This window comes from Pristiophorus japonicus, chromosome 1 (genome assembly GCF_044704955.1).
Source record: "Pristiophorus japonicus isolate sPriJap1 chromosome 1, sPriJap1.hap1, whole genome shotgun sequence".
In the NCBI taxonomy this organism is placed as follows: domain Eukaryota; kingdom Metazoa; phylum Chordata; class Chondrichthyes; family Pristiophoridae; genus Pristiophorus; species Pristiophorus japonicus.
In genome coordinates, this window is record NC_091977.1 from 61,638,725 (window position 1) to 61,659,064 (window position 20,340).

The 20,340-nt window shown below is 40.4% G+C and overlaps 1 protein-coding gene across 1 annotated transcript in view; it reads left to right on the forward strand.

Moving 5' to 3' along the window:
- cenpe (centromere protein E) overlaps positions 1–20,340 on the forward strand; it is a 210,191-nt gene that overhangs the window by 184,996 nt on the left and 4,855 nt on the right. The window contains exons 42-48 of the mRNA XM_070880180.1: positions 1,080–1,286; positions 7,011–7,232; positions 7,795–7,998; positions 11,518–11,630; positions 11,715–11,812; positions 18,106–18,271; positions 18,504–18,880. Coding sequence (XP_070736281.1) covers positions 1,080–1,286; positions 7,011–7,232; positions 7,795–7,998; positions 11,518–11,630; positions 11,715–11,812; positions 18,106–18,271; positions 18,504–18,880 — 1,387 coding nt within the window. The remainder of the gene's footprint in view (positions 1–1,079; positions 1,287–7,010; positions 7,233–7,794; positions 7,999–11,517; positions 11,631–11,714; positions 11,813–18,105; positions 18,272–18,503; positions 18,881–20,340) is intronic.

Consider the following 20,340-nt stretch of genomic DNA (forward strand, 5'->3'; position numbering starts at 1 on the left):
TTCTGAAATTGAGTCGTGATCTTCCTCAAACTCCTGCTGCATAAATGCCCCACCCAAATATTAATTCTCTTGTCCTTTTTTTGTCTTTTTATCATTGTAGTTGTCTCGGGTCTTGGTGTCCCAGCTTCTCATTCTGCTGATTTCAAATTAGTATCTTCAAATATCCCAGCATGAAAATTGGCCATTTGGCACACATCAAGCCTGCGCTGCTCTTTATCTCCATGAATCAGCAGTCTAATCCTACTTTCCTGCTCACTTCCCATACACTAGTTTATTTTTTCAAGCAACTTTTGAATTTGCTTTAAAGAATTTTTGGACTCACTTCAAGTGTCTTACTATCTCTAGTATATTTCCATTCCTGAAATGTAATTTTATATTTCTCTGCATTAAACTGTATCTGCTACCCATCAGGTCAATCGGCTAATCTGTATTGATGATATCTCCTTGGTAGCCCCCAGTACCCGTTTATTTAGACATTTGTCTTTAGTCTCTGGCTATGCTTTATTGATATACTAATGATTAGAAAATACTATTTTAGCAGTAAATACATTTATAGTATTTGTTAATGGACCACACACCATGATAATTGCTAAAATGTTACGTTTAAAGTACTACATTAACACCATGGCATTGTGAAGCCCAAATATTTTTGATGTCTGAAGCTGAAGTTTAATTTTGTAGTATCTGCTATAAACTGTATATCGTAATCCTTGTATGCAGCATCGTCATACTAATAACATCACTGCTGATTATCAAATCTCTTCAGTTTGCGTCCTAAAACTACAGAAGGCATTCATGTGCATTTCCAGCCCTCTTTTTTTTTTGTTGTAAGAAAATAATGGAAATACTTTTTCCTCCTGTTTTGAGGAAATTTTTTTTTTTTTTTACCAATTCACCTCCCATAAAACAGGAATTTGTCAGTGAAAATTAGTAAAGGCTCATTTTAAAAGTCCCTGCAAGTTGATATAATCTCATCGATTCAGACAGTAGCTAATCTAGCTATTGATAATCCTGAAGTTAGATGCTTAAAGTAGTGAATGCCTTTTTCATGTATATTGACTGTCATTTCTCTCACTCAGAATACCCTGCAGACTTTGTCTGAATTGAAGTCAAAATATCAAAACTTCCTGACCAGCACTGAAAGTGGATTACATTCCAAGACAAAAGCCCGAAAGTATCTTATGGAAAGAATTTCCAATGAGTCCTGTGCAAATGTTTTGAAGGCAATTGAGTATGAAAATCAAATGCTAAATCAAGAATTTCAGCTTCAACAGAATGCAACCCAGGTATGTTTTTTTGCTTCAAGATAAGTATAGTATTGGTGTATTTGTGAAGATCCCATGTTTAGCTTTGACTGTTACATTTTAAGAATTTTGAATTTATATCCAAAAATTTTCCATATTGGAATCTGCTGTAGTGTTTCCATTGATCTATTCTGGTGACTTGTTACCCTCATTTAAATTCTTGTAATTTGCTTTTGATTCACGTTCATCATTTACTCTGGAGGAAAGCTGCATATCAAAAAGATACTCAATGCCATACGGTTAAGAGAATTAAAATGAAGTGGTTCCAAAATATATGTACCCAAATTTTAGTTTTGTGAACGTTGCCTAAAATGAGATCCATTTCCCGCTTTGCAAGATCAGGTCTCCATTTAGATCAACGTTGGAGGGAAAAGCACCAATGCTTAATGAAAAAATTGAGATTAGCCTCATTCCTTCATCAACACATCATTGGAGTTGAGCTGGCTGTGATATTTTGGCAAAACCACGTTGTTACAAATTTATGGATCTACAATCGATCAATGTTGCCTTTAAGCCACACAGGTGCTGAACTTTGGGCCATACAGCCTGTTGAAGGGAATTTAAAATTAGGGTGAACACTGCAGTAGATATTCTCTTGGGTTTAATCTCAGGTGCTGATGAACTGACAAGAACCTTTGCTGCTCAGTACTTAGTTATATTATAACACAGCCATGTTATATTATAATACAGCCATGTGTTTTCTGGAAGGTAGACTAAAAAGCACTCTAGTGAGGCAAAGCCAATTTGTAAACAAAGTGGTTTATTTTACTCCATGTGAAAGAATGCGATAGTTTTCACAGTAAGATTCAGTCAATTCCCTACTGGTATCCTAAAATAACAAAAATGGACAACTGCACAAATTAGCAGCCCCTGCACCAACTGGCACTAACATTTTTCTTGCAGGCCATATCTGTTCATATTTCAACCTGTCTCCCTCTACCTAAATAAAGGTCAAGACTGTTCTGTTCCCCTCACTGACCTTTCTCGAGACCGAGAGACACACTCAGATTTTGACACCTGACTGCTCCCTGAACTCTGTCAAGGGTTAGCTTGTTGAGCTACCAATCCAAATTGTGCCCTTGATGTGGGGATTCATGACAATTGCACTGTCTGTTTAGCTAACCCCTCTTTTAGGCACATTGAATGAAAACCATTTTGGTATTAAGGGTGCTAACTGTTCTGGGATTGTCTTGAAACTTATGTGATATGCAAGAGGATACATTTTTTATGGCGTTATGGTCTGGTATTCTACTTCATTGCCCTGATCAACATTCTAGATATCTTGTGTAACTGGAAGTTAACTTTTTGCAAACTGAATCTAACCTCAGAGCAGAATTGTAATTTAAACAAAAACTCCTTCCAGGCCAAATAAGTATGTCTCAATGTTACTTCAGGAATTAATTCCCTTTTTAAAAATAAATGTTGGCATAGTGATGTTCGTGGCTTTGGGTGATGTATAAAATGGCAGCAAGACATTGGAATACCAGTTTCTCACCACCATGAAAACATTTCTCCACTTCACATTTCACACAAGACAGCAGTTCAATTAGGCTTTTTACTGGGCGCCATCAATGTCCCTATGTTTTGCTTTCTTAATTAATTGATCTATTTCTTGCTCTCCAGTTTTACTGCAAAAATGATTTTTTCTTTTTTTTTTCGGCCTTCAATCCCATCAATTTCCCCAACACAATTTCCGCCTCATAAGGATATCCTTCAGTTCCTCCTTCTCACTACACTCTCGGTCCCCTAGTATTTCCGGAAGGTTATTTGTGTCTTCCTTCGTGAAGACAGAACCAAAGTATTTGTTCAACTGGTCTGCCATTTCTTTGTTCCCCATTATAAATTCACCTGAATCTGACTGCAAAGGACCTATGTTTGTTTTCACTAATCTTTTTCTCTTCACATATCTATAGAAGCTTTTGCAGTCAGTTTTTACGAAGAAAGATACAAATAACCTTCCGGCAATACTACTGAGGTCTAGTGAGAAGGAGGAACTGAAGAAAATCCTTATTAGGTGGGAAATTGATGAGATTGAAGGTCGATAAATCCCCAGGGCCTGATAGTCTACATCCCAGAGTGCTTAAGGAAGTAGCCCTAGAAATAGTGGATGCATTGGTAATCATTTTCCAACAGTATCAACTCTGGATCGGTTCCTATGGACTAGAGGGTGGCTAATGTAACGCCACTTTTTAAGAAAGGATGGAGAGAAAACGGGTAATTATAGACTGGTTAGCCTGACATCAGTAGTGGGGAAAATGTTGGAATCAATTATTAAAGATGAAATAGCAGCACATTTGGAAAGCAGTGACTGGATCGGTCCAAGTCGGCATGGATTTCTGAAAGGGAAATCATGCTTGACAAATCTTCTAGAATTTTTTAAGGATGTAACTGGTAGAGTGGACAAGGGAGAGCCAGTGGATGTGGTGTATTTGGACTTTCAAAAGGCTTTTGATAAGGTCCCACACAGAGATTGGTGTGCAAAATTAAAGCACATGGTATTGGGGGTAATGTACTGACGTGGATAGAGAACTGGTTGGCAGAGAGTCGGGATAAATGGGTCCTTTTCAGAATGGCAGGCAGTGACTAGTGGGGTGCTACAGGGCTCAGTGCTGGGACCCCAGCTATTTACAATATACATTAATCATTTGGATGAGGGAATTGAGTGTAATATCTCCAAGTTTGCAGATGACACGAAGCTGGGTGGCGGAGTGAGCTGTGAGGAGGATGCTAAAAGGCTGCAGGGTGACTTGGACAGGTTAGGTGAGTGGGCAGATGCAGTATAATGTGGCTAAAACATGAAAGCAGAATATTATCTGAATGGTGGCAGATTAGGAAAAGGGGAGGTGCAGCGAGACCTTGGTGTCATGGTACATCAGTCATTGAAAATTGGCATGCAGGTTCAGCAGGCGGTGAAGAAGGCAAATGGTATATTGGCCTTCATAGCTAGGGGATTTGAGTATAGGAGCAGGGAGGTCTTACTGCAGTTGTACAGGGCCTTAGTGAGGCCTCACCTGGAATATTGTGTTCAGTTTTGGTCTCCTAATCTGAGGAAGGACGTTCTTGCTATTGAGAGAGTGCAACGAAGGTTCACCAGACTGATTCCCGGGATGGCAGGACTGACATATGAGAAGAGACTAAATTGTCTGGGCCTGTATTCACTGGAGTTTAGAAGGATGAGAGGGATCTCATAGAAACATATAAAATTCTCACGGGACTAGACAGGTTAGATGCAGGAAGAATGTTCCTGATGTTGGGGAAGTCCAGAACCAGGGGACATAGTCTAAGGATAAGGGGTAAGCCATTTAGGACTGATGAGAAACTTCTTCACTGAGTTGTTAACCTGTGGAATTCCCTACCACAGAGAGTTGTTGATGCCAGTTCATTGGATATATTCAAGAGGGAGTTAGATATGGCCCTTACGGCTAAAGGAATCAAGGGATATGGAGAGAAAGCAGGAAAGGGGTACTGAGGTGAATGATCAGCCATGATCTTATTGAATGGTGGTGCAGTCTCGAAGGGCCGAATGGCCTACTCCTGCACCTATTTTCTATGTTTATGTTCCCAGCAAGCTTCCTCTCACACTGTATTTTCCCCCTCCTAATTAAACCCTTTGTCCTCCTCTGCTGAATTCTAAATTTCTCTTAATCCTCAGGTTTGCTGTTTTTTCTGGTCAATTTATATGCCTCTTCCTTGGATTTAACACTATATCCTTAATTTCCCTTGTTGGCCACAGTTGAGCCACCTTCCCCGTTTTATTTTTACTCCAGACCGGGATGTACAATTATTGAAGTTCATCCATGTGATCTTTAAATGTTTGCCATTGCCGATCCATTATCAACCCTTTAAGTATCATTCACCAGTCTATTCTAGCCAATTCACGTCTCATACCATCGAAGTTACCTTTCCTTAAGTTCAGGACCCTAGTCTCAGAATTAACTGTCACTCTTCATCTTAACAAAGAATTCTACCATATTATGGTCACTCTTCCCCAAGGGGCCTTGCACAACAAGATTGCTAATTAGTTCTTTCTCATTACACATCACCCAGTCTAGGATGGCCAGCCCTCTAGTTGGTTCCTCGACATATTAGTCCAGAAAACTATCCCTAATACACTCCAGGAAATCCTTCTCCATCATATTGCTACCAGTTTGGTTAGCCCAATCTATATGTAGATTAAGGTCACCCATGATAACTGCTGTACCTTTATTGCATGCATCCCTGATTTCTTCTTTGATGCTGTCCCCAACCTCACTACTACTGTTTGGTGGTCTGTACATAACTCCCACTAGCGTTTTCTGCCCTTTGGTATTCCGCAGCTCCACCCATACAGATTCCACATCATCCAAGCTAATGTCCTTCCTTACTATTGCATTAATTTCCTCCTTAACCAGCAACTCTACCCCACCTCCTTTTCCTTTCTGTCTACCCTTCCTGAATACCCTTGGATGTTGAGTTCCCACCCTTGGTCACCCTGGAGCCATGTCTCCGTGATGCCAATTATATCATATTCATTAATTGCTGCCTGTGCAGTTAATTCGTCCACCTTATTATGAATACTCCTCGCATTGAGGCACAGAGCCTTCAGGCTTGTCTTTTTAACACACTTTGCCATTTTAAAATTTTGCTGCAATGTGGCCCTTTTTGATTTTTGCCTTGGGTTTCTCTGCCCTCCACTGTTTCTTTTCTTCTTTCTATCTATCTTTTGCTTCAGCCCCTATTTTATTTCCTTCTGTCTCCCTACATAGGTTCCCATCTCCCTGCCATATTAGTTTAACCCCTCCCCAGCAACACTAGCAAACACTTCCCCTAGGACATTGGTTCCGGTCCTGCCCAAGTGCAGACTGTCTGATTTGTACTGGTCCCACCTCTCCCAGAACCGGTTCCAATGTATCAGGAATTTGAATCCCTCCCTTCTGCACCACTCCTCAAGCCACGTATTCATCTCTCAGCTATCCTGCAATTCCTACTCTGACTAGCACATGGCACTGGTAGCAATCCTGAGATTACTACCTTTTTGAGGTACTACCTTTTAATTTAACTCCTAGCTCCCTAAATTCAGCTTGTAGGACCTCATCCTGTTTTTTTTACCTATATCATTGGTACCTAGATGCACCATGACAACTGGCTGTTCACCCTCCTCCTTGGTGTGCAGTGCTGGCTAGTTTGACATGATTGTCTACAGTGCTTAGCCATCAAGCATGACTCGTTCTATTTTATTTGCCTCACTTCTTCAGCAGACATCCAGTGAAGTCTCCTAAAAAGAATATCAATTCTATGTAGTATAATATTAGGCAAAGAAGAATTAGAAAGATCACTTGTGTCCCATTTCGGTTGAAGATTTGAAGTTTGTTTGTTGTCCCCATGTTGCTGCCCTCTGTTGCAGAATAATCGGTAGTGCAATTCCATTAGGCTGGCATAAATTTCTAGACTATTATGGAATTTATAGAATATTGTCAGATTTGTAGAGGTCATATCTACAAAATTTCTCCCATACACCATCTAATGCATTAACTAGACATGTCCAATAATTTATAGAGGACAAACCATATTCAAAGAATGAGGAAGTCCATTAGAAAGCTACATATTTCAACTTTAGATCCAGATTTTATTTAGTTTATTCATGAGCAATAATTTATTGTATTGTCTTGCTGTGTAGTAGACTACGCTGCAAGAAATTGTTCATTTCCCCCCTCTATGCCTTCCTAGAGTGAATTTGCATTTAATAAGTCGATATGGACTGGATATGCAAAGTACATCAGGAATTCTTGTGAAGAAGTGGCTAATGAGAAGAAAAAGAATGAGGAGCTGCTCTTGCAGATTGAATCTCTCAGACAGCATTCATTCAACAAAAATGGCTGTGATTTGTTATTAGCTGTGGAGAACCAGAAGCTTTCCAGAAAATTGAAGACCAATGAGCAATTGCTGCAGGTATTTAAATAGCATTAATGCTTTTATATGACAGAGAAAAAATTCACTGAAAAAATTTGAAAATTGCAAATAATCCATCATTGTGGTCAATCCAGTGAGTTTCTCAAATTATCTTGATACGCTTCAGTAATTGGAATGTGAAGATGTAACTATCTTTATCCAATTCCTATTTTGTAAATTTGGGAAGGCAGCAATAATAAGACAAGGTGCACTCTGATATGCTGATAACTAATATATCGTGATTGCAGTACTGTTACTTCAATGTATAATCTGTACACAGCTCCGATCTGACCCAAGCAACAATGAGATCAGACCACGTTCTACAGTTTAAAAAACAAAAGTTGTTTTTAAAGCCCACTGAACCACCTATTATCTTCACTATTTTAGTTAGGAACCTTTGAAGCTCGCAAGACATCATTTACATTTGAGTGATTCTTGTGTAGAATGTATCGACAGTGTCTCTACATTTCCATATTGGAACAGAAATGCACTGATCTTGAAATGTAGTGTTGCTTAAGTAACTTGGGTAAGGTATATTTATATCCCAACTTTACAATTTCAGAAAATGAGAATAAAAATTAATGAGCTGGAAATGGCACTGACGGCAAGTCAAGAAATCTACAAACAACAGGAAGATAAAGTCTTAGAACTGCAGACAGAGTTAAGCTCCAAGTCTTCAGAGAACAAACTTGACGATCTCCAGACAAAATTGTTGAAGAAGGACAGCCAGATTAAACAGTTCAAAGAAACTTTGGAACAGTTGCAGGTGTGAGGCTAGAAATCAAGCTTATTGGATGTGAACTTCAAAAATGTGTGCACTGCTGAAACCAGAAATACTTTTCTAAAATATATATATATTTTTTTAAATAACACCTGCACTTGAATAATTGTTGCAGGGCCAAAGATGAGGTTGTGACAAAATGAAACTGTTTCATTCACAATACATAAAAAAATACACAAAAACCAGCTGTACTGTCCCATTCTGAAGTTGAAATGTTGTTCAACTTTTTCTCAGAAAATTTCTTGATAAGGAACCAAGCCACGCATTTGAAACAAGTGTGCTGTGATTGTTTCAGCTATGTGTTTGACTGGCAGCACCTTTCAAAATTAGTTGGCAGTTATTTTGAGGGCATTTATTAGTCTGGTGCTGTTCAATAATCAGCAAGATAATCTCCTTGAAATTTCAGACTGTCAGTCCAGGTAGCTCCTGCACTTGATGGGATAATAGGAAATCAGCCATGTATATGTAAAAGTTAATTACAAAATTAGAATTTCGAGATTGGAAAGCATTATTTTTCCCTGTTTGAGGAATTGGCATAGTCTGGCATCAACTGTAAATCTACATCTTCAAAATCTTGAATGTCTAAAAAGAATCACCTTTCGTGTTACTTTTCTTTTGTTGACACATTCGTCAATTTTTTCCTTATACCTTCCCAGGTCCACATTTATGTAAATGTGTCACCTTTTAATTGTGCAATATGATCACCAGGTGGAGCTATCTTCTTTTCCCTACCTTTCACTTCATTTTAAAAAATATATATATTTGATCTACCATTTTCTCAGTAACTGAAACTTCTTCTAATATCCCAAATAAGCGTTTAAGCAAAAGTTTAAGAACATAAGAAATAGGAACAGGAGTAAGCCATACAGCCCCTTGAGCCTGCTCCGCCATGCAATAAGATCATGGCTGATCTGATCATGGACTCAGCTCCACTTCCCTGCCCGCTCCCCATAACCCCTTATCCTTTATCATTTAAGAAACTGTCTGAATAAATTTAAGACAGAATTAATGTCCCAGCTTCCACAGCTCTCTGAGGCTGTGAATTCCGCAGATTTACAACCCTCAGAAGAAATTTCTCCATCTGTTTTAAATGGGTGGCCCCTTATTCTAAGATCTTGACCTAGTTCTAGTTTCCCCCATCAGTGGAAACATCCTCTCTGCATCCACCTTGTTAAGTCCCCTCATAATCTTATACAGTTTGGTAAGATCACCTCATTTTTCTGAATTCCAATGAGTAGAGGCCCAACTTACTCAACCTTTCCTCATAAGTCAACCCACTTATCTCCGGAATCAACCTAGTGAACCTTCTCTGAACTGTCTCCAAAGCAAGTATATCCTTTCGTAAATATGGAAACCAAAACTGCACGCTGTATTCCAGGTGTGGCCTCACCAATACCTTATATAGCTGCAGCAAGACTTCCCTGCTTTTATACTCCATCCCCTTTGCAATAAAGGCCACGATACCATTGGCCTTCCTGATCACTTGCTATCCTTTTGTGTTTCATGCACAAGTACCCCCAGCTCCTGCTGTACTGCAGCACTTTGCAATCTTTCTCCATTTAAATAATCTTGCTCTTTGATTTTATTTTTCTGCCAAATTGCATGACCTCTCACTTTCCAACATTATACTCCATTTGCCAAATTTTTGCCCACTCACTTAGCCTTTCTGTCCTTTTGCAGATTTTTTTGTGTCCTCCTCATACATTGCTTCTCCTCCCATCTTTGTATCGTCAGCAAACTTGGCTACGTTATTCTCAGTCCCTTCTTCCAAGTCGTTAATATAGATTGTAAATAGTTGGGGTCCCAGCATTGATCCCTGCGGCACCTCACTAGTTACTGGTTGCCAACCAGAGAATGAACCATTTATCCCGACTCTCTGTTTTCAGTTAGTTAGCCATTCCTCTATCCATGCTATAATATATTACCCCCAACCCCATGAATTTTTATCTTGTGCAGTAATCTTTTTATGCGGTTTTAAAAAAGAAACATACAGTTTGAGCGTCCGAAATCCGGAGTTCTGAAGTTCTGAATGTTCCAAAATCTGGAGACCGGGCCGTCCGGAATCCGGACACCCTGCCAAACCGATTACCGCCGCGAGCCGGACCCAGGGAAATTCCAGAAAACGTAAACTCCAACCCATCTTTTCTTGCAGGTCTTCACACCCACAGGCACCGCTGCTCCTGGGTACGCAACGCAGGTTCTCTTTTTCCCCCCCCACCCCCGGCTTCCCTCAGCCAGACCACAGGTGCGCCAAAGCATGGTGACCGCGGCACCCCCAGCCTTGCTTGCTGGTGGTCCGCCTAAATCACTGGCGCAAGACCCCAGTGAAACTCTGCAAACGGCACAACAAAACAGCCGTCCGGTACCAACACACCAGAGGGAGAGCAGCAAAGGACTACAAAAGGACATTCCGAAGGACTACAGAAAGATGTTGTGAAGGGCTACAGAAAGACGTCCCAAAATCCGGAAATATCCAAACCTCGGCCTGGGCATTTCCAGATTTGTGATGTCAGAAAGACATTCTGAGATCCGGAAATACCTCAACTTCGGCACGGGCGACTGAAAGACGTTCCGAAATCCGGAACGGCCTCGATCCCAAGGTTTCATGATTTCGGACGCTCTACCTGTTGTTCACAAGACAATTAAGTTTATTTATTAAATTTGTTTTTATGTATTTTAATTTGAACTAATTTTTCAAATCTCAAATTAGCTAAACTTTATGCAAACAGCCTCTGATTATCATCTGGATTTTGTAGAATAGAAAATGTAAACATTTTAATTACTAACTGCTGTTAGGCGCACACAGACATTAATACAGATGCACATGGTATCATTTCTCCCCTTAATGGAGTTTTTCCAAATAAACAAATTAGTTAAATTTTGAAAGCCAACAAAACTCCACAATCTAGCCCCAATTGGTGCACTTCACATTCCATTTTCCTGTGTGTTCTCAGCTTTGAAATGGTAAGGGAAAAATGTGCAATTTTACCCCAGATGAATAACTGATTTGTTGAGGTAATTCTGAAGATCTGTATCACATCGTTGGAAATGAAGTTTGATTCCTGGACATGCAAAGTTATATCACTGCATTTGGGGGTGGGATGGCGATGGGGGGGGAGGGGAGGAGTGAGATGTTAGTCAAATGTTCCTAAGTGCCATGGAATTTTTTTTGAAGGCAGTTAGTTTTGGTTTTAAACATAAGGCTCTTTGAGCTCAACAAGGCAGCTTGAGGGTGCTTTCTGATTCTATCCCTGACTGGTGGCAATTTCAAATCATTGTGTTCTGGAAATTTGAGAATTATGTTAGCAGCACTAATGTAAAAAAAAAATCACAATACACTGAAATCAAAAGGCATATCATTTGTTTAGAAAAAATACCTGATTGAAAACGACTGCATGTTCCAGAGTCCTATGAAAAGGTTTTGTGCAGATATACAAGGTGTATAATGTCTGAATTATGCTGTAGCAGGAAGTATTCACGGGCATAATTTTTGTCATATTACAGGCTAAGGTGGAAATGGGGGCTCAGCCTTTCAAAGAGGAGATAACTGAGCTGAAAAATCGATTGTTTGTATTGGAGATGGGGAAGATTAAAGATATCAAACATCTTGAAAATCAGTAAGGATGGCTGTCCATTTTTATTAAGCATTAGTTAGTTTTATTTAGACTGTATTGTAAGCCAAGCGAATTATTTATTTGCAGAATGAGTTCTCTCAAAGCCAGCTTAGAACATAAAGAAGAGTTGCTGAGAAAAATGAAGGAAACACTTCGAAGAAACCAACAAGAACAGGATACCACAAGTTAGTATTTTTTTTAATTCATTACTAAGAAACGAGGGAAAATTGTCTAATGTGCATTCAAATAGATTTTGTCATTGTATACCAAAATTCAGAAGAATGTTTTCAAAATGTATCCTAATTTATTTCCCCTGCCCTACCTGTGTAATCTCCTCCAGCAGCTCCCAGCCCCCCCCCCCCCCAAAGATATCTGCACATCAAATCTGTCCTCTTGAGCATCTCTAATTATAAATGCTCTACCATCGGTGGCCATGCCTTCAGCTGCCTAGGCCACAAGCTCTGGCATTCTCTCCCTAAACCATTTATTAGTGAGAGCGATAGTGATAGGAGATTCAATTGTTAGGGGAATAGATAGGCGTTTCTGCGGCCGCAACCGAGACTCCAGGATAGTATATTGCCTCCCTGGTGCAAGGGTCAAGGATGTCTCGGAGCGGGTGCAGGACATTCTAAAAAGGGAGGGAGAACAGCCAGTTGTCGTGGTGCACATTGGTACCAACGACATAGGTAAAAAAAGGGATGAGGTCCTACGAAACGAATTTAAGGAGCTAGGAGCTAAATTTAAAAAGTAGGACCTCAAAAGTAGTAATCTCGGGATTGCGACCAGTACCACGTGCTCGTCAGAGTAGGAATCGCAGGATAGCACAGATGAATACGTGGCTTGAGCAGTGGTGCAGCAGGGAGGGATTCAAATTCCTGGGGCATTGGAACCGGTTCTGGGGGAAGTGGGACCAGTACAAACCGGACGGTCTGCACCTGGGCAGGACTGGAACCAATGTCCTAGGGGGATTGTTTGCTAGTACTGTTGGGGAGGAGTTAAACTAATATGGCAGGGGGATGGGAACCAATGGAGGGAGGCAGAGGGAAAAAAAAAAGGAGATAAAAGCAAAAAACAGAAAGGAGATGAGAAAAAGTGGAGGGCAGAGAAACGCAAGACAAAGAACAAAAGGGCCACTGTACAACAAAATTCTAAAAGGACAAAGGATGTTAAAAAGACAAGCCTGAAGGCTTTGTGTCTTAATGCAAGGAGTATCTGTAATAAGGTGGATGAATTAACTGTGCAAATAGATGTTAACAAATATGATGTGATTGGGATTACGGAGACGTGGCTCCAGGATGATCAGGGCTGGGAACTCAACATCCAGGGGTATTCAACATTCAGGAAGTATAGAATAAAAGGAAAAGGAGGTGGGGTAGCATTGCTGGTTAAAGAGGAGATTAATACAATAATTAGGAATGACATTAGCTTGAATGATGTGGAATCTATCTGGGTAGAGCTGCAGAACACCAAAGGGCAAAAAACGTTAGTGGGAGTTGTGTACAGACCTCCAAACAGTAGTAGTGATGTTGGGGAGGGCATCAAACAGGAAATTATGGGTGCATGCAATAAGGGTGACTTTAATATGCACATAGATTGGGCTAACCAAACTGGAAGCAATACGGTGGAAGAGGATTTCCTGGAGTGCATAAGGGATGGTTTTCTGGACCAATATGTCGAGGAACCAAGTAGGGGAGAGGCCACCTTAGACTGGATGTTGTGTAATGAGAGAGGATTAATTAGCAATCTTGTGCGAGGCCCCTTGGGGAAGAGTGACCATAATATGGTGGAATTCTGCATTAGGATGGAGAATGAAAGTGTTAATTCAGAGACCATGGTCCAGAACTTAAAGAAGGGTAACTTTGAAGGTATGAGGCGTGAATTGGCTAGGATTGATTGGCGAATGATACTTGAGGGGTTGACTGTGGATGGGCAATGGCAGACATTTAGAGACCGCATGGATGAACAACAACAATTGTACATTCCTGTCTGGCATAAAAATAAAAAAGCGAAGGTGGCTCAACCGTGGCTATCAAGGGAAATCAGGGATAGTATTAAAGCCAAGGAAGTGGCATACAAATTGGCCAGAAATAGCTGCGAACCCGGAGACATTTAGAACTCAGCAGAGGAGGACGAAGGGTTTGATTAGGGCAGGGAAAATAGAGTACGAGAGGAAGCTTGCAGGGAACATTAAGACAGATTGCAAAAGTTTCTCTAGATATGTAAAGAGAAAAAGGTTAGTAAAGACAAATGTAGGTCCCCTGCAGTCAGAATCAGGGGAAGTCATAACGGGGAACAAAGAAATGGCGGACCAATTGAACAAGTACTTTGGTTCGGTATTCACTAAGGAGTTCACTAACAACATTCCGGATATAAGAAGGGTCAGAGGGTCTAGTAAGGAGGAGGAACTGAGGGAAATCCTTATTAGTCGGGAAATTGTGTTGGGGAAATTGATGGGATTGAAGGCCGATAAATCCCCAGGGCCTGATGGACTGCAACCCAGAGTACTTAAGGAGGTGGCCTTGGAAATAGCGGATGCATTGACAGTCATTTTCCAACATTCCATTGACTCTGGATCAGTTCCTATGGAGTGGAGGGTAGCCAATGTAACCCCACTTTTTAAAAAAGGAGGGAGAGAGAAAACAGGGAATTATAGACCGGTCAGCCTGAAATCGGTAGTGGGTAAGATGATGGAATCAATTATTAAGGATGTCAGCGCATTTGGAAAGAGGTGACATGATAGGTCCAAGTCAGCATGGATTTGTGAAAGGGAAATCATGCTTGACAAATCTTCTGGAATTTTTTGAGGATATTTCCAGTAGAGTGGACAAGGGAGAACCATTTGATGTGGTATATTTGGACTTTCAGAAGGCTTTCGACAAATTTCCACACAACAAATTAATGTGCAAATTTAAAGCATATGGGATTGGGGGTAGTGTGCTGACATGGATTGAGAAATGGTTGTCAGACAGGAAGCAAAGAGTAGGAGTAAATGGGTACTTTTCAGAATGGCAGGCGGTTACTAGTGGGGTACCGCAAGGTTCTGTGCTGGGGCCCCAGCTGTTTAAACTGTATATTAATGATTTAGACGAGGGGATTAAATGTAGTATCTCCAAATTTGCGGAAGACACTATCTTGGGTGGCAGTGTGAGCTGCGAGGAGGATGCTGTGAGGCTGCAGAGCGACTTGGATAGGTTAGGTGAGTGGGCAAATGCATGGCAGATGAAGTATAATGTGGATAAATGTGAGGTTATCCACTTTGGTGGTAAAAACAGAGAGACAGACTATTATCTGAATGGTGGCAGATTAGGAAAAGGGGAGGTGCAAAGAGACCTGGGTGTCATGGTACATCAGTCATTGAAGGTTGGCATGCAGGTGCAGCAGGCGGTTAAGAAAGCAATGGCATGTTGGCCTTCATAGCGAGGGGATTTGAGTACAGGAGCAGGGAGGTGTTGCTACAGTTGTACAGGGCCTTGGTGAGACCACACCTGGAGTATTGTGTACAGTTTTGGTCTCCTAACCTGAGGAAGGACATTCTTGTTATTGAGGGAGTGCAGCGAAGGTTCACCAGACTGATTCCCGGGATGGTGGGACTGACCTATCAAGAAAGACTGAATCAACTGGGCTTGTATTCACTGGAGTTCAGAAGAATGAGAGGGGACCTTATGGAAACGTTTAAAATTCTGATGGGTTTAGACAGGTTAGATGCAGGAAGAATGTTACCAATGTTGGGGAAGTCCAGAACCAGGGGTCACAGTCTAAGGATAAGGGGTAAGCCATTTAGGACCGAGATGAGGAGAAACTTCTTCTCCCAGAGAGTGGTGAACCTGTGGAATTCTCTACCACAGAAAGTTGTTGAGGCCAATTCACTAAATATATTCAAAAAGGAGTTAGATGTAGTCCTTACTACTAGGGGGATCAAGGGGTATGGCAAGAAAGCAGGAATGGGGTACTGAAGTTGAATGTTCAGCCATGAACTCATTGAATGGCGGTGCAGGCTAGAAGGGCCGAACGGCCTACTCCTGCACCTATTTTCTGTGTTTCTCAACCCCTCCACATCTTTCCTTCTTTGAGGCTCCTTAAAACCTACCTCTTTGACCAAGCTTTTGGTCATCTGCCTTAATTTCTCCTTACATGTCTCGGTATCAAATTTTTTGTCTTATACTCCTGTGAAGCGCCGTGGGACATTTTGCTACGTTAAAGATGGTATAGAAATCCAAGTTGTTGTTGACTTCATCAAATTTTGAAAATACATACAAATGTTTTGGACTTTTAAGGGATGCAATGTCAAAATTTGCAGATGACACAAAAATAGTGATCATGAAGAGGACTTGGACTTCAAGGCAGGCACAGTAATAGATGTCATATAACTTTCATGAGATGTTTGATGCATTTGGGTGGGAAGAATATATACACCACATAGTAAAACTTGAAAAGCAATAAAAAGCAGGCACTTGTGGGGTTCAGATGCATAAATCACTCAAATATAGAGGACAAGTTGAAAGGGGAAAATTTTAAATAAAACTAGGGTCCTATGTTTTATAAGTAGGGTCTACATGCCAAATCTAGTCGGATATAGGGGGTATGATTAAGAAGTTTGCAGATTATACTAAAATCGGCTGCATGGTTGATAATGAAGAAAGCTGTGGACTGTAGGAAGATATCAATCAATTGGTCAGGTGGGCAGAACAGTGGCAAAGGCAATTTAATCCAGAGAAGTGTGAGGTAATGCATTTGGGGAGGGCTAACAAGAAAAGGGAATACACATTAAATGGTCAGACAGTGAGAAGTGTAGAGGAACAAAGGGACCATGGAGTGCATGTCCACAGATCCCTGAAGGTAGCAGGCCAGGTGGTTAAGAAGGCATACGAAATGCTTGCCTTTATTAGCCGAGGCATAGAATATAAGAGCGGGGCGGGTTATGCTTGAACTACATAAAACACTGGTTAGGCCACAGCTGGAGTACTGTGTGCAGTTCTGGTCACCGCATTGCAGAAAGGACATGATTGCACTGGAGAGGGTACAGAGGAAATTTAAGAGGATGTTGCCGGAAGTGGAGAATCTTGGCTGAGGAAAGATTGGATAGGCTGGGTTTGTTTTCCTTGGAACAGAGGAGGCTGAGGGGAGACCTCATTGAGGTGTATAAAATTGAGGGGCCCAGATATAGTGGATAGAAAGGACCTATTTCCCTTAGCAGAGGGGTCAACAACCAGGGGCATAAATTTATAGTAATTGGTAAACGGTTTAGAGAGGATTTGAGGGGAAATTTCTTCACGCAGAGGGTTGTGGGGTCTCGAACTCACTGCCTGAAAGGGTGGTAGAGGCAGAAAACCTCACCACATTGTAAAAAGTACTTGGATGTGTACTTGAAGTGCCATAACCTGCTGGGTTACGGACCTAGAGCTGGAGAGTGGGATTAGGCTGGATAGCCTCTTGTTGGCCGGCATGGACACGATGGGCCGAAATGGCTCCTACCATGCTCTAAACTTCTATGATTCTATATACCTCCATTAGGCCATGATTAGAATATTAAGCTGTTTTAGGTGTCCTACTTTAGAATGCCAAGACGAGCATGTAAAAAGACTTACTAAGGTTATATTATGCTTCAGTTATAAGCTGAGACTAGAGAAATTGTTCACACTTTTTTCAGGAGAACAAATAAGGTTTAGAGGAAATCCAATAAAAGTGCTCAAAATAGAAGGATTTTGATGAGGTAAATTGGGAACACATCTGGTGAGTTGGTGACCACAGGGCATTAAGGGGAAGTTATTAGGAGAAATATTTTTTTATGCAGAAGGTTGTTGGGACATGGAGTGTCCTACCAGAAATGGTGATATAAGCAGACTACATAAGTTTCCTCAAATTTGGGAAAATAGCTGTTCAAACCCAAAGACTTTGGTAATTTCACAGTGGGGAACAGTTTTTAAAACTGATTATGGCCCCTATTCACAGAATCTTGTTAAAGGCCTTTTGGAAATCCAAATAAAAGTACATCATGGGGAGTTCCTTGATGCATCCTCCGTCATCATGGAAGGTTGTTAAATAGAATTCTTCCCTTTTCTCTCATGTGGTTTTTTGATGGGGCTTTAGCTGTGCAAATATGTCTCGACAACCATTTGATTCCTTTGAGCACTAAACCTTGGGTAAGTGTATCATTGCAGAAAGATTACAGATTGAGTAGGGTATTGCTTTTAGGAGGGCAAGATCTCTTCTCATTCTCTTTCCCCGCCCCCCCCCCCCCCCCCCCAAAGAATATTGGAGTTTGATAACTAGTGTCAGGAACTCTACCAACTTGTCATGGGTTTCAAGTTGTCACTGGATGATTAGCTGTAAAGTTACTGTGCTTCTACATGCTTCTGTTAATGGATTTTTAATCTAGTCCAATCTTACTTTTCAAGGACGAAAGGTTGTGAATTTTTGGGTAGCATTGTGTTTAGAATATCCAACTGATGTAAATTAATTTCTAATATTTTTCTTTCAGTTATGGTTGAAAATAAAGATGAGACGTGTTCAACTGATGCATCTCTCACATATAGTGCTGGAAGTGGTATAGTTCAGAATGCACTGCTGCTTGTTTTAAATTCTGAAAAGGCTACGCTAAATCGAGATCTAAATCGGCTCAAGAAGGAAAATGCATGTCTTACAAGGTAATTTTTTACATTAAAATGTGCCTTTTTTATTTTTATTTAAAATAAAACACTGGCTTCATAGTGTGTGCGTGCATGCTTTTTGGTTTCCCACCTTGCAGTTTAAATACGCAAGTTGTTAAAGTAAGTTGTCTTGGTGTAATGTTATAATCTTGTTGCGATCCTGAGGAAATTACCGGGAACTGCTTCTATACAAGGTGTCGGGCAATGATGTTATCTCAATTCATTTTAGAACTGTGTCTGAGCTAAAATATGAAAATAATAAGTGGAAAGAAAGAGCTGCAAAACTTAAAGAAAAGGAACGAGTGTCAGCAGAACACCAAGTGACGCGTGAAAATGTTCAACATACTTCGACACTGAATCCAGAAGAGGGCCTCACCTCCCTGTCGCAGAAAGAACGTGCACCAATGCCACAAAAAGTTGAGATTTCGACAGAATTACTTCCTTCTGAAAGCAAAACTGCTGCCACTCGAGATGAAATTTCATTTGCTTCAGGAAAAATGATACCCATTGATTTGCCTGAAACATCATCCTTTGGTATGGAATCCCAGTTGTGGTCACTCCCTCGCTCCAAAATTTTTGATGACTCCCAGCTGGGTTTCGTAGAAGGTAAGTGGATTCAGCATTTCTGTGGTTGAAATAGATCTGCAAAATAAACCATTAATGGAAAAATAATTTGACGACTTCAATTTTTGCAGTAGTAAAACTCACAATAAATATGAGCAGATAACAGCTTGTAGCAAGCCAGAAAATAATTATATTCCACAGTAACACAGTATGCAGACAGGTCTGAGTCCTGAATGGTATAGAGGAGAGCTTCAGCATAAACTGCCTATGTAATAATTTGATTAGAATGTAAAACATTCTTCAAATCACATGGTATTTTAATATTTTCCTTATGAATATCCAACGACTGAAGAATATTACGTTTTCAATACTTTTTGAAAGTTGGTGGCTTGTTGCTTCGCAGCATGCGGTAATATAATGAGGCAAAATGTGGTCTAAAATATACTTTTTTTAGGCTTGAGACTTTTTGCTTGACTGTGCTAAATTGTCAGTGATGATTATACCTCCTGAAGGTGGAGTATAAAATTGATCTTATTGCCGTCATGGGAGAAGTCACCTGTGTAAACACTTCCCATTAAAAAAAAATCCCTCCTCTTTTCATTTATGGAAGCAATTCAATAAAAGTTCTGTGCAGCCTTCAAAATCACAAATGGGATAAAACTGGACTGTCTACATAAAAGCTTTGAACTTAAAACACTAAATTATGTACAGAATGAAAATGTTTTTGTTGCCATCAATGCAGAGACTGACCGGTGAATCTAAAATACTTCAATTATTGAAGGGAATTGGGTCATCTCCTTAGTCAATTTCCTGCAGTGATATCACCAGTTTTTACAGGGCATTCTGAATTCTGTGCTCTTGTTTGGTTTCCTTTTATATTGGATGAATAATAGTTAAATTCCCATCTGAGCCATGAACCAACTTTCCAAATAACTTGTAAGCAGTGCTGAATACTTATTAAAGCCTGTTTAACTTTTAATTTCTTATTGTCCAGGTTGCCAGTGTCAGCACTCAACTGTAAAAGTGAGGTTAATTTACCAATAGGTATTTATAGATCACTTGTGAAAGGGAAGTAACTCTACGGACGGGTCCTTACCATAAGAACACCTAAACACATTCCTATGAGGGGGAAAGAAAGGTCATCGCAAGCTTGAGCTCCCTGGCTGACTGAAGAAATGGAGGTTAAAATGAAACAAAAGAATGAGGCTTATAATAAATGTCAGGTGAATGCAGAAGAGAACTGGAAAAATAAATAAAAGGGGCAAAGAGTGTATGAGAAAAGATTAATGGGTGACATAAAAGGGGAAGAGTTAAAGGGTGGGACCTATTATGGACCAAAAAGGAAATCATCTTGTGGAGACAGAATATGGATAAGGTACTAAATGAGTTTTATTCTTAGGCAGTCCCTTGAATCGAGGATGATTTGCTTCCACGCCAAAAAGTGATGAGTTCAATGAGTACACAGGTATTTCAATGAAGGACCTAATATTCCAGGTCACGAA